This window comes from Lethenteron reissneri, chromosome 32 (genome assembly GCF_015708825.2).
Source record: "Lethenteron reissneri isolate LAM-NWPU_2019-01 chromosome 32, ASM1570882v1, whole genome shotgun sequence".
Taxonomy (NCBI): Eukaryota; Metazoa; Chordata; class Hyperoartia; order Petromyzontiformes; family Petromyzontidae; genus Lethenteron; species Lethenteron reissneri.
In genome coordinates, this window is record NC_083810.1 from 704,997 (window position 1) to 719,495 (window position 14,499).

General features: G+C 45.8%; 1 protein-coding gene across 1 annotated transcript in view; it reads right to left on the reverse strand.

The window, feature by feature from the left end:
• LOC133350126 (tyrosine-protein kinase BTK-like) overlaps positions 1-12,439 on the reverse strand; it is a 55,207-nt gene extending 42,768 nt beyond the window's left edge. The window contains exons 1-3 of the mRNA XM_061564154.1: positions 12,367-12,439; positions 11,273-11,301; positions 785-1,155 (exon numbers count right to left, since the gene is read on the reverse strand). Coding sequence (XP_061420138.1) covers positions 785-1,155; positions 11,273-11,301; positions 12,367-12,439 — 473 coding nt within the window. The remainder of the gene's footprint in view (positions 1-784; positions 1,156-11,272; positions 11,302-12,366) is intronic.
• Positions 12,440-14,499: the final 2,060 nt, after the last annotated feature.

Genomic DNA, 14,499 nt, shown 5'->3' on the forward strand with positions numbered 1-14,499 from the left:
AAAGATGGAAATCCTGTACGCGTGCATAGCTGTATGCATCTGTAGGGAGATAGAAGGCTATGTATATATCCCAGAGCATAACATTGTGAAAATCTGTGCATATGTCCACATGATGTGTGCATTGCAGAAGTGTTCATTTGGTAACTAAACGATGTACCACTGCTTGCAGAGAATGTGCGCCCATTCGTAATAACTTCTCTCAGCCGCCAAGTTCAAATTTGGTAAGCTTTAAACTAGTACACCCCTGCCATACGGATTGACTACGGATAATGAAGAGAAGACCACGGTTTCACGATTTTTAAGCTTGATGGCTCAGAGGGGCTTCTGTGTTCATAATAGCACATATGTGCGGTACATCTGATTAGCACAGTTGGCTACGTACGGTGCGAAAGAAGTTCAACATACATCCAGTACATATGGTTCCTTGTGACAGCAACGGTCCCCAACTCGCCGTATCTTACCAATGGCAGGCCCAAAAAAAACATTTTACAGTCATTAGGTTGGAAGAAAATGTTGCTCAACTGCCTACAGAAACCGCTGCTGTCTCTGGTAACTGCCTCAATGTGTGCCAACTGCATTACGACTCGCAGATTGCCTTGCCGTACCCGGACTGTGTCCTTCTCAACACCTTACCATTACGTAGTTTTGTAATCGAACAGTTACATTTTTTTACCCCTCATACCCGGCATCCGTATTGTAATGAGTAAACAATTCCTTCACACATCGCCCACCCCACTGAGATCAATGTGACACGAGCCATGCCCAACGGCAGCGGTGCCCTCACCCTTGCTTGTCCCTGGCCTTCCACCAGTACTCGTCCGAGTGGTCCAGCACGCGATACTCCTGCCCAGCCACCAGCGACAGATCCTGGCTCTCGGTGACCGTCAGGTTGTACAGAGCCTCCACCCACATTGACGATTCTTCGTCTCCCGCTGCCGCCGCCGCTGCCTCCGTCGCTGTGCGGGATTCATTTGCCGCCAGCGTGGGGCCCGATGGAGGATGCGGAGTGGCGGGTGGCAGGTTGGGGGCGACCGATTGGGTCATTTGATGAAGTGGGTCCATCGGGGATGGGGACGATGGCAGAAGTGGAGATGCGGGGGGTGAAGGGGGCAGTGGCGGCAGAGGGGGGCTTGGCAGGGGGCTCTGCGGAGGTGGCTGCAATTTAAATAGAAACACAAGTTAGCTCCTCCACAATTAAGACAGTTTTTATATATACACATATATACAAATGTATATACATATATATGTGTAAAGACGACTTGACACTTTCTTGAGATGGTTTCTTTATTGAAGACGCGTTCACTTGAAGAGGCGGAGACCCCACTGCAACAGCTCTGAGTCTCCCGTGCATCTCCCTTATATACAGACCGAGGCCATTCCCCCCTTCCCGAACCTTCTCGCTCGCTCTGGACGCTCGCTCCACCAGCAGACTCTACCATCCTCTTCCGTCGTCTGATCACAGTCCTATTCTCGATCATTCACGTAGCCACCAGTCCCTTCGTACCCCCAGCTGACACTCCTGTCATTACCTCCCGTGTGGCCACGAGTGCATTCGCACTGTAGGCTGATTCCCCTGTCATTACCTCCAGTCGCTACTAACCCACTCACACCAGCAAGTAGACTCTACTATCATTACATCACCCCAATCCCCCCCCCCCCTTCTTAAAAATGTAGCCGTTCAGGCTAATACCAAGACTCAAATTTGTTGTTTACAATTAGGGAAGAATGACAGACACATCGAAAAGAACCCGCTGTTCCACTTATAGAAAGCAATAATAACAATACAAAATGACAACCGCACCGGGGTATGCACAAAAAAAATGTTTGGCCTTGGTAAAGTCCACTTCATGGTTTGGAGAGCCGCTATCGCAGCCGTACAGTTCTCGATTGGGTCCTTGACCGCCGGTCCATCGCACGTGGTGGAGTCTGGTGGGCCACTGAGACTCAGTGGGTTGCATTCTGCCGTAGTTGTGGAGTGATCGTTGGCGAGAATTTGGACGCTGATGACGTCGTCGGCCAGGCATTGCTCCGACATCCCCTCGGTTAACCGCACCTGAAGCACGCAATGGCGGACCCACGTTGCGGAGCGGTCACCTCCGCCGAGGGCGGGTCCCTGAGAGGGACCGGGGTTTCTTCGTTCTACAAGCTGGAAGCTCGGCGTCTCAAACTGGAAGCTCTTCGTCCTACAAGGAACCACGTGGTCGGAGACCCGAGTAAGGGTCCGATCCTTCCTAGCAGTAACTCCTCTGTAGAGTGTCGTTAAATTTCGATTTAGCAGCAGTAACTGCAGCTCCCTTTGATGCTGTTAATCCTGCATAATGCACATGCATATGCAGTACTAATTACATTCCTGCATTTCCCATAAATATGCTAAATTCCTGTTGATATGCAAATTCCTTTGTCAATGCGCCCAGCTTATATATATGCTCTAAGCCCGTGTGCTGTTTCATTCAGACTCTGTCGCCTCGACGGACCTGGTTTTCACCTGAGGACGGCTGCTTGCGTTGTGGCCGAAACGTCGTGAGAATTGTTTTATTATGTTTTATTTTTATTATTTTATTACTTCCCTTCTACGTGACTTTACCGAAAGAACCAAGAAGAAGAGTGTCGTTAGTTGCGTGGTCACCACCATAGGTTGTATCTGGTAAAGGGGCAGTTACCCCTTTGTGGTACAGTGTTACAATTATTTGTACACACATTTATATGTGTTGCCTCTAAAAGGAACAACATCTGCGACTCATCTTCTTGGTTCTTTCGGTGAAGTCACGTAGAAGGGAAGTAATAAAATAATAAAAATAAAACATAATAAAACAATTCTCACGACGTTTCAGCCACAATGCAAGCAGCCGTCCTCAGGTGAAAACCAGGTCTGTCGAGGCGAACAGCGTCTGAATGAAACAGCACACGTGCTTGGAGCATATATATAAGCTGGGTTGGAAGGGGGGAAAAGAGCGCCTTGATAAAAGAATATGCATATCAAGAGGCATTTAGCATATTTATGGGAAATGCAGGTATGTGATTAGTACTACTTATGCCCGTGCATTATGCAGGATTAGCAACATCAAAGGGAGGGGATATGAGAAATGCACGTATGTGAATAGTACTACTTATGCCCGTGCATTATGCAGGATTAGCAACATCAAAGGGAGGGGATATGAGAAATGCAGGTATGTGATTAGTACTACTTATGCCCGTGCATTATGCAGGATTAGCAGCATCAAAGGGAGGGGATAGGGGTAGCATTAATAAAGGGAAGGAGTGTTAATAGTATGTAGCTGCAGTAACTAAAACCACCACGTAAACAACTAAAGTATAAACTACATAGTATCATCAGTATACTAAATATACTCTACAATAAGCTGAGTTACTAACAGTAAGTAATACATTACAATTCTACGTCGTAAAAAATATATAATATGCTTCCATGTAAACTTTATTCTCTTACATCACACGAGTCTACACTGTACTATATACTGCCATAGACAAACCCAACATTAAATTATATACTGTTATGCTATAAACCACCTTATACATTGTAATATTGCCCTATGTATTATTCTACCCACCCTAATGTATATCACACTGCTGTATATTGACTATACAATTACGATACTATATATTACTTTGTACATTGTATTAAGCATATACATGTTATGCTATTTGTTATTATATACTGTACCATTGACCGTCGTGTGAAAGATACTAAAAGGAAGCAACGAAATATGTCAATGGTGAGTAGTGGGAAAAACTTTCAGCGGAGCAAAGAATCAATTCCCTGCAGAGAATACAATGCCAGTGAGTGGAACGCGGTCTGAAAGTCACCGTAAACGTGAACACAATCAGTTAAGATCCGAAATGGTTTATTACGTCCTTCCAATGATTGCTAATCCAGAATCCATCTTCTCGGTTGAAATTGTCTCTGTGTTTGTATATGTGGATCGCCTCATGAACGAATCTCTCATGGTAGCCAGATGGCTTGCAGAGAACCTCTGTCTTGGAGAAGTCAATATCATGTGAGCCCACTGAATTGTAACAGTGATCTGCCACGGCTGAGGTGTTTGGCCTACCGTGTTTCAAGTCTGCTTTATGTTCACAGATGCGGTCCAAGACATGTCGTTTGGTTTCTCCAATGTAACTGCTACCACGGAGGCAACTTAGTTTGTAGACGCCAGGGTACTGTATGTCTGGAACCACATCTTTTACAGATCGGACCAGATCACGGATTTTATGTACTGTGTTGAATCGGACCTGGATCTTGTGTTTTATCAGGATTTTGGAGATCTTTTTTGTGACCCCAGCAATGTAGGGTAAGGTGATGGTCTTGAGAGGCTCCTCAACATGATCCTTCTTGATGGTTGGAGTGATGGCTTTGCGGATTGTGTAGTCGGAGTAACCATTAGCCTTAAGAGCTTGGCGTACGTGTTTGAGTTCACTGGCAATGTGTTCCTGGTCGGATATGCATTGGGCTCTATGATATAGAGTCTTGATGAGGGAATTATTCTGGGATGGATGGTGGTGTGTTGTATCTATGCCCTGTTTTCCGTTATTAATATTAAGAATAATTAAGAAACAAAAAATTTGTTTTTATTATATCTATATATATTTTTTTTTAATAATGAGGACGGCTCACTTCTCCTCACGGGCACACCGGGAGTCCATGAGACATGGAGGGCGGTTGAATTGATAGGAATTCGGTCACAAAGAGGTCATAGACATCCAGACGGACAAAAAGATGTATGGACTAAACCTCCCAAGACATCTGGAGATGTACAGATAAGGTGCAGAGTAAATAACGGTTGAAACTTCGCGTTTTCTTAACGTTTTCCTCAACCCATATGAGACTAGGCTCTAAGGCAAGCTGTCTCGGGTGTGGACCAATCAACTTCAAGGACAGTGCACATTATCAGAGTTATGTTCTTTTGTTTGTATTATGACTGCAGGTATTGCGGTCTATGCAAACATGACTCCTTGCAAAAAGGTGTCAGTTTTGTTGCCAGATAGAAGGGTAAAGAACCAATTATCATATTTTTACTGGCAAATGAGGTCCCCATAGTGTAGATGCTTGCCCCGAGCTCTCATACTCTGATGGTGCATTGTCCTTGAGTTGTGCGCCTTTTGGCGTCATCTGGTCCAACCCATATGAGACTAGGCTCTAAGGAAAGCTGTCTCGGGTGTGGACCAATCAACTTCAAGGACAGTGCACATTATCAAAGTTATGTTCTTTTGTTTGTATTATGACTGCAGGTATTGCGGTCTATGCAAACATGACTCCTTGCAAAAAGGTGTCAGTTTTGTTGCCAGATAGAAGGGTAAAGAACCAATTATCATATTTTTACTGGCAAATGAGGTCCCCATAGTGTAGATGCTTGCCCCGAGCTCTCATACTCTGATGGTGCATTGTCCTTGGGTTGTGCGCCTTTTGGCGTCATCTGGTCCAACCCATATGAGACTAGGCTCTAAGGAAAGCTGTCTCGGGTGTGGACCAATCAACTTCAAGGACAGTGCACATTATCAGAGTTATGTTCTTTTGTTTGTATTATGACTGCAGGTATTGCGGTCTATGCAAACATGACTCCTTGCAAAAAGGTGTCAGTTTTGTTGCCAGATAGAAGGGTAAAGAACCAATTATCATATTTTTACTGGCAAATGAGGTCCCCATAGTGTAGATGCTTGCCCCGAGCTCTCATACTCTGATGGTGCATTGTCCTTGAGTTGTGCGCCTTTTGGCGTCATCTGGTCCAAACCATATGAGACTAGGCTCTAAGGAAAGCTGTCTCGGGTGTGGACCAATCAACTTCAAGGACAGTGCACATTATCAGAGTTATGTTCTTTTGTTTGTATTATGACTGCAGGTATTGCGGTCTATGCAAACATGACTCCTTGCAAAAAGGTGTCAGTTTTGTTGCCAGGTAGAAGGGTAAAGAACCAATTATCATATTTTTACTGGCAAATGAGGTCCCCATAGTGAAACAATAATATTTTTACTATTATTATATGTTTCCTACCTACACGACCTTCCAAAAAAACTAAAGAGTACGAATTCCAGAAAGCTTAAGTGGAAACATAGTTACATTTAACCTCAGGACATTAAAATATAACTCGAAATAAAACACCAATCTCTGGAGAACTAAACTTGGCGAAGCCCAAAATAATAATGTGACGAGGAGCATTACGAATATTCATTAAACATATACGAATGATAACCCCGATACTAAGACCGAAGGAACTCATAAAATATAATTCAAGAATAAATGTAACACACAGGACCACATACATGTATTGCAAACATCTCCTCAGCCACCTTTGTCTTCCAGCGGGGTCTGACAAGCAAAGAAAGGTCGCGTACGGGGTCGCGGGGGTGTCTGCTTCTTCTCGCTCTGTTTTTTTGTTTGTTTTCTCTCGCAAGAGACGCGGAGAGAGGAGAGGGTGCGCGTGTTGGAGTTAAACACGGCCGCCTTTGTCTCCCCGCAGCACGGACTGCAAGATTTACACACGCAAGCAAAATAACATTCCCCACCCCTCCTCCCAGAATGGTTACACAGCTGGATCTTTACTAATTAACACGCACACGACACACGAAACACACGAACGCAGATGTGTTCAACCCACAGAAAGATATATGACGGCCTTCAAACAACTCGGGAAGACTGAGTGGATTTTCTCAATATAAGCCGGGGAAAAATCCATTCAACTCAGATCGTCCGGGCCACGGGCCCCACCACAGATCGTCCGGGCCACGGGCCCCACCACAGATCGTCCGGGCCACGGGCTCCACCACAGATCGTCAGGGGCTCCGGCCCCCACCACATCTCATCAAAGGCCCTGGGCCCCATCTCATCTCAACGCCGACAACGAAGAAGTTTTCGTCATCCAGAATGACGAGGTTCGCGGGGTAGCGACGCACAGCTACAAGCCGAGGTCTGCACCACCTGAGAAGAATCGCTACCCTGTGTCGCCGAGCTGCGAGTGAAGCCAACAAAGACGCCAACGTCCACCCTGCCACGAACGAAGCATCGCTCCTCGTCAGAGTGACGACCAGCGAACAACCCGCAGGAAAGGCGGAGATCGCCAAGCGAGCAAAGCAGAGAGTCAAAGTCTTCCGAACGAGCGACAACGAGCGCCACCGAGCGACACCGAGCGACACGAGCGACCGAGCATCTTCACACACCACACAAGCTAACGACACAACTCCCGACTCTAAGAATTAATTAATATTACAAGGGGACAACGCACACACAGCACGCACACGAATAAGACTTTTAAAAAAATTGTCTTTGCGTTTCAAAAAGGGTTGCCATTTCGAGGTGGTGCGTTCAATATCAACTGATCGTGCAAAGCAGTTGCTGCCGTCGAGTTACATGAATAAGAAATGTTTTAGTCATTCATTTTCGTTAACTGCATAATTTCGCCAATGAAGAAGTATTTTTAGTCATTCAATTTCGTTAATTGCATAAGATTGCCCATTAATTTATTGACGTATACTCGCTTTCGCATACTAGAGTGTCATGTGCTTGTTTAGAATTAAAATTGCTTAACACCAACTGTTCGAGTGCTTTTTTCCAAGTCCATGCAAAACTATCTTATTCTTGATAACTGTATCCTGTGATGAGATCTGAAACTGGAGACCTAAAATATCATAACACACACTAGGATAATCGGTAAATAAATCTATGATAATCGTGTTATCCTGATTGATATAACTCTGGATAAACGAAGCTAAGCCTTATTATCACAACTGCACACATTAACATAATCGCAAGCATCCGCATAAATTACTACGATTATCTCCGTGGTTATCATAATTTATGCATATTAATACACACACTATCATAATTAATGCGATTTGCGCATTTTTCGGAAAATTATTAATTTTTATTATTTTTATCAAAATTTCATAATTCCAACACATACAACAGGTGGGAATCCGGTTTTAGGTAAGCATCCGTATGGGTGGCTTTCCTGTAGACAGATTGGATCATTGAACCATCAGGTCTCCTTTTAATTAGGACATCCAAAAAGGGTAGCTTGCCATCTTTTTCGACTTCCATGGTGAATCTGATGGCTGGGTGTATGGAATTGATGTGGTCGAGAAATTGGTCTAGAGCAGGTCGGCCATTTGGCCAGATGACAAAAGTGTCATCTACGTACCTCTTCCATAAGGTCGGGCGTAGAGTGGCAGTCTGGATGGCGTCAGTCTTAAATTTCTTCATGAACACGTTGGCTACAACCGGAGATAGGGGGAGCCCATTGGGGTGCCCCCAGTTTGCTTGTAGAAAGTTCCATTCCAGGTGAAGTATGTATTGGTTAAGCAGTGTCTCACCAGGGGGGAGGTAGCCCAGCGTTCAGTCCTTGATGAACCAAGTCTTCAATGATTGCGATGGTGTCAGGTACAGGAACTTTGGACCGCATCCGTGAACATAAAGCAGACTTGAAACACGGTAGGACAAACACCTCAGCCGTGGCAGATCACTGTTACAATTCAGTGGGCTCACATGATATTGACTTCTCCAAGACAGAGGTTCTCTGCAAGCCATCTGGCTACCATGAGAGATTCGTTCATGAGGCGATCCACATTTACAAACACAGAGACAATTTCAACCGAGAAGATGGATTCTGGCTTAGCAATCATTGGAAGGACGTAATAAACCATTTCGGATCTTAACTGATTGTGTTCACGTTTACGGTGACTTTCAGACCACGTTCCACTCACTGGCATTGTATTCTCCGCAGGGAATGGATTCTTTGCTCCGCTGCAAGTTTTCCCACTACTCACCCATTGACATATTTCGTTGCTTCCTCTTATTATCTTTCGCACGACGGTCAATGGTACAGTGTATAATAACAAATAGTATAACATTTATATGCTTAATACAATGTACAAAGTAATATATAGTATCGTAATTGTATAGTCAATATACAGCAGTGTGCTATACATTAGGGTGGGTAGAATAATACATAGTGCAATATTACAATGTATAAGGTTTATAGCAATACAGTATATAATTTAATGTTGGGTTTGTCTATGGCAGTATATAGTACAGTGTAGACTCGTGTGATGCAAGAGAATAAAGTTTAGATGGAAGCATATTATATATGTTTTACGACATAGAATTGTAATGTATTACTTACTGTTAGTAACTCAGCTTATTGTAGAGTATATTTAGCATACTGATGATACTATGTAGTTTAGACTTTAGTTATTCTTTGTTTTTTTCGGTAAAGTCACGTATAAAAATAAAATAATAAATTAAATATTTAATTTATTATTTTATTTTTATACGTGACTTTACCGAAAAAACCAAAGAATAATTCCTGCAGTCACGAAAGCTCCAAAATTAAGATTAGACTTTAGTTGTTTACGTGGTGGTTTTAGTTACTGCAGCTACATACTATTAACACTCCTTCCCTTTATTAATGCTACCCCTATCCCCTCCCTTTGATGCTGCTAATCCTGCATAATGCACGGGCATAAGTAGTACTAATCACATACCTGCATTTCCCATATCCCTTCCCTTTGATGCTGCTAATCCTGCATAATGCACGGGCATGAGTAGTACTAATCACATACCTGCATTTCCCATAAATATGCTAAATGCCTCTTGATATGCATATTCTTTTGTCAAGGCACTCTTTTCCCCCCTTCCAACTCAGCTTATATATATGCTCCAAGCACGTGTGCTGTTTCATTCAGACGCTGTCGCCTCGACAGACCTGGTTTCACCTGAGGACGGCTGCTTGCGTTGTGGCCGAAACGTCGTGAGAATTGTTTTATTATGTTTTATTTTTAATATTTTATTACTTCCCTTCTACGTGACTTTACCGAAAGAACCAAGAAGATGAATCCCTGCAGTCACGAAAGCTTTAAATCGAAAAATCTGCGACTCAGTTTGACTCACTCATAAACAATGAATGTGCGATTACGCACTTGAAAATCAAAATTTCTCCACTTATCTATTGTATGGAATTCGATAAACCCATTCTCTGGTCTTCCATGTGCCCTGTTAATTACAGTATCTCCAATTTTCGTCACGTTTGTTTTAAAAACAAAATACATTCTTCAAGCCCATCAGAATATATGTTCAGCCTTCCACATGTAAAGAACCCCAGACTTATCCTTTGTGTTGTATGTTGAACTTCTTTTGCCCCTTACCTAGCCAACCGTACTCATTGGAGGTACGCGTTGCTACCTTTTCCACAGACAAATTCAAACTGTGTACTTCCAACACACGCCGGTTACCAGATCTCAGTACAAAAACATACCTGCCACCCAAACACAGATGATGCCAACACCCGGACAGGTGGCAACCTCAGCCTGGGTAGTCCTTGAATTCGGGTTCCCACCATGCACAAACAGGCAATAAAATAAGAAGAGTAATTGTGTTCCTGCACAGACGGAGCTGACTCAGTGGTCAAGGGCATTTTGAGGATTGTTCAATACTCACGGCCAGCAAAGAGAGTATTGATTGACAGTAATGCAGCATCCCAATTTCTATTAGGTGAATCTTTGCTGGATGCAAATGAATGTGTACCTCTTGCTAATATTTTAAATGTCATTAATTCACATGCACCATGTTGTAACTCAAGTCTAGTGTAACTAACGACAATCCCTTGCAATATATCGGCCATTTCTGGTGGAGTGCTGGAGGAATGTTGCATAACTACTCGTGGATGGTCCCCATCTTGAACGACGGTCCCCACCAACATCCCCATCCCCCCGTGCCCCACAATGCAGTTTCTATGATGCTATTTAGAGCACATCTTTGAACCGGTTTAAACCGGTTTTTTTATTAACGGTTAACCCCAACCAAACTATGCAACCCATATTGAACCGAATGGACTGTCAACAATTGGACCGTAATGATTGGACCGTAACCGGTTGAACTGTATTTGATTGGACCGTAACTTATTGAACCAGAACCGATTAAACCGTGACTGATTGAATCGGAACTGATTGAGCTGTAACCAACTGAGCCGTAATTGGTACGACTCTCCGATTGTCATCTTTGCCCAGGTGGCACATAGGTGATGCAGAACGTCTGTCACTCCTGTCACCAAATGCCGGGGGGATGCGGCAGGGAGAGCCTCACCAATCCAGGGACGTTCGGCAGACGACAAATCACTGCATTTCAATTACATTCACACTTTACTACCACCTACCATTCAATGAACACTTTATGACTTTTAACAATTAGCTGTTGACAGTGTAATGTTTACAATTAAAAGTCTTAACAAACACGTCCAAGGGAATTCACAGATAGTAAAGTGAACTTACCGGTAAGTTATTTGGGACAGCTGTGTTACCTACAGGGAATATAAGGAACATATTAGAACATCAAGTATTCAAGACAGACAGTCAACATAAGTCAACATGATCACGAGTGCCTGGCCAGGGTCAGGTGATTGACATATCGTGTGAATGTGAGAGGTATCCAGTGAGTGTCCGCTGAGTGGTCATTGCCTGTTGAGTGGTTGGTGAGTGAGTTCTGCGTGACTGATGAGTTTGATAAACCTTGGCTGAGAAATGTATCTGGGTTTGGTCTGTGGAATAGGTGACAACTCTAACCTGCCTGAGCCTCATTATATAGGGGCGCCACGGTGGCGAGATGTTATCTCCCTCGCCTGGTATACAGAAGGTCGTGGGTTCAATCCCGACCTTGACGCCTGTGTATTTGGAGTTTGCATGTCTCTCTCCCCGTGGTTGTGTGGATTTTTCTCCAGTTCCTCTGACTTTTCCCTCCACAATTAGAAACATGCGTTTAGAGTATTTGGCTGCTATATATATCAACACGGCAAGCCACTTCGTTGAGATATCATTTGTGGCCAGGATACTTCTGGAAAAAAGCATTGTAGCTCTGTGGACCTAACCTGGTAAGATACAGTATTTTTAAAATTCCATTTCGTATAGCAGCAATGTATTCAGGAGCTGAGTGCCAATGTGGAGGTCTGCTAGCCACAAGAACGCTTCAGAAGAGAGTTCGTGTAGTTTTGCTATTCCTCCATTGGAGGTAGAGGCAGACGACTGTACAGTGAATTACTACGTGGTCCACTATTTGGGTAGCATGGCCACAATCGCACTCCTGTGGTTTGTCTTTAATGTCCCAGTTAGGAAGGAGATGTGCGCATCACCCTGTTGATGTTCTGACGTGATTGCTGATTATTCCAGTGTCTTTGAGGAGGAATGTCAAAGCCAGGAGGTGCGATATTATTTGGGTCTCTGACGAGGAGGTGTTGATTCTGGACATCCACACTATTCCACTCTGTTCGCCAGCGTTTTTCCAGATCTAGGTGATGATTATAGAATGGCAAACAGCAGCAGCGTGATCCCAGAAGGGCATCGCAATGGGAAAGGATGCACGAGTGACTCACCAGCTCTGCTCATGCGCTGGTACTCCGTGCAGCCGATGGCATTCCTTGCAGTTTGCTGGCAGCAGAGCCACATCCCCTCACTCCAGAAGTGCGGGTGATATTTGACCCACAGGCAGGCATTGTGTTGGATTTCTAAACACAAACCAAATCCCACACACACCATTTTTGCTATAAACTAATATGCCTAGTAAGTGGAGGTTCAGTTACATCATACTATTTTGCAAGTCGAATTCAGTTTTATTTTAGTGATAATATCTGGGTACACTTATGATTCAACGTTAATATGGTAGGGCATTTTTTTCATTTGTTGGGTGTGGCAACTAAATATGTGGTTCAGATTCCCACACTATAATTGTCTCAATGCTCATCCCTACCCCACCTGGCAACAGTTGCCACAAACTGCCATGGCCACACTTGGCTGTAGGACCAGTACACGTGTAGTGACTGGAAATGTCACTGCGTGGTGCCGGGCCGGCGAAGCTACGGCGGGATGTCTACTGTTGTGGGTACACCCCGGGCACAGGGTGTAGTAGCAGCCCTAGTAGGGGCTTGGGTGAGCGCTGGTTAAACACGGAGGCACCACGCACAGCGTGTGGTGCAGGCTCCCGTTTAGAGAGCAAGAGAATGTCAGCCAGCAAGGGTTACATTGGGGGCATGATACTCTGGCTGACCTGGGAACACGTGGAGGGGGGCCACCGGTAGAGGGGGCCAATGGGTGGTCACATGGTCCAGGAAGAACTCTCGAGAGCCTTCGGGCAAGGGCGAGAGAGTTCGAGAAGGTGGGTGAGACGAGAGGCAGAGCCAGCCCCAGCCTGGCCCGATATAAGGGGGGCCCTGTGAGGGGCTCGGGGTTCTTACTGTTGGAGAGGCAGGAGATCCACGTCAAGCTTAAAGAAGCCTCCAGCCACGCGGTCCGGGACCCAGCTTGTGGTTCGGACCAGGTTAGTGGAACCGTGTCTAGTTCCACCGTAGCGTGGTTAGTTGGGTGGTCACCACCCGAGAGTATGTTGTGTTAATAGCCTGGAGCATGTTGTGCTAAGAGTTTAATAAAAACGTGTTGCTCCCTAAGACAACATCTGCGACTCAGTTGGACTCATACAACTGGTGTCGGAAGTGGCCAACTTGCTAGGAAATATATAGCGGTAGACAGTCATGTCTGCACATCGCAGAGTTCGTACACGGACGTCAGACGACAAAGATGATGAAGAGCTGATTCCGCCCACGGCCGTCAATAAAGGAGCGGAGGTGCTGCCAGCGGAGCAGAGTGCCGTCGGAGCGCGTGGCGCCTCACCATCATTGGAGGCGCTCATCAGAGATGCGCACGGTCACCTTGCGGAGCGTCTTCAGACGGCGTCCTTGATCCTCGCCGAGCTGCGTCCTCTTAACTGCTGCGGTGAAGGAGGGAGCGGCGGAGTCGTCTGGACGAAGCGACTCGGCCGCCATTTCACAAAGGGCGGGGACATCGACAGCGCAACCCACACTCGCGGCCGCCATTTTACCGCCAGTACGGAGTCCGCCAATCTCGAAGCGGAGCTGTCCTCGCCGATGGACATCCCGTCACTCCACCACCGACTGCCCTTCATTAAATAATTTGTTGCTGCCAGCGGCGATTGGGTAGCGTTTAAGCGGTGATTTCTCACCAATGCCGACTTGGCGAGATCGACAGAGGTGGAGGCGCTGAAAGCGCTGCCCGCCACCCTCGACGACGATGCCTTGGCAAAAGTTCGCCATAAGACGTAAAGGGGAGGGTGAGTCGGCTGTCGCCTACTGTAGCGCGCTTTTGGTGCTAGCAAAGGCCGCGTTCCCTAAAATGGACCACGACGGTCTTGATGCCTTGGTCCTCGAGAAGATGCTGGGAGTCTCGAAAGACCTCCACACTGTGCTTCCCGCCAAGGACGATGCGGTGTCTTCACTCTGGGTCGCCAGGTGCATCTAGGCGCAGCAGACCCTGCGCCACGACAGGGTGTTGGTGGCACGCGCAACATCCTCCACAGAGTCGGAGGCCTGCGCAGAGACCGAGCCTGCTCCTGCATGCTCACTGCACCAGTGGTTTGGCGTCCATCGGGGTGCTGATGATCGGCGGAGGGCCGCCCGACGACGGGTGAGGTCTTCATCGTCCCAGTCCAGGAGTGA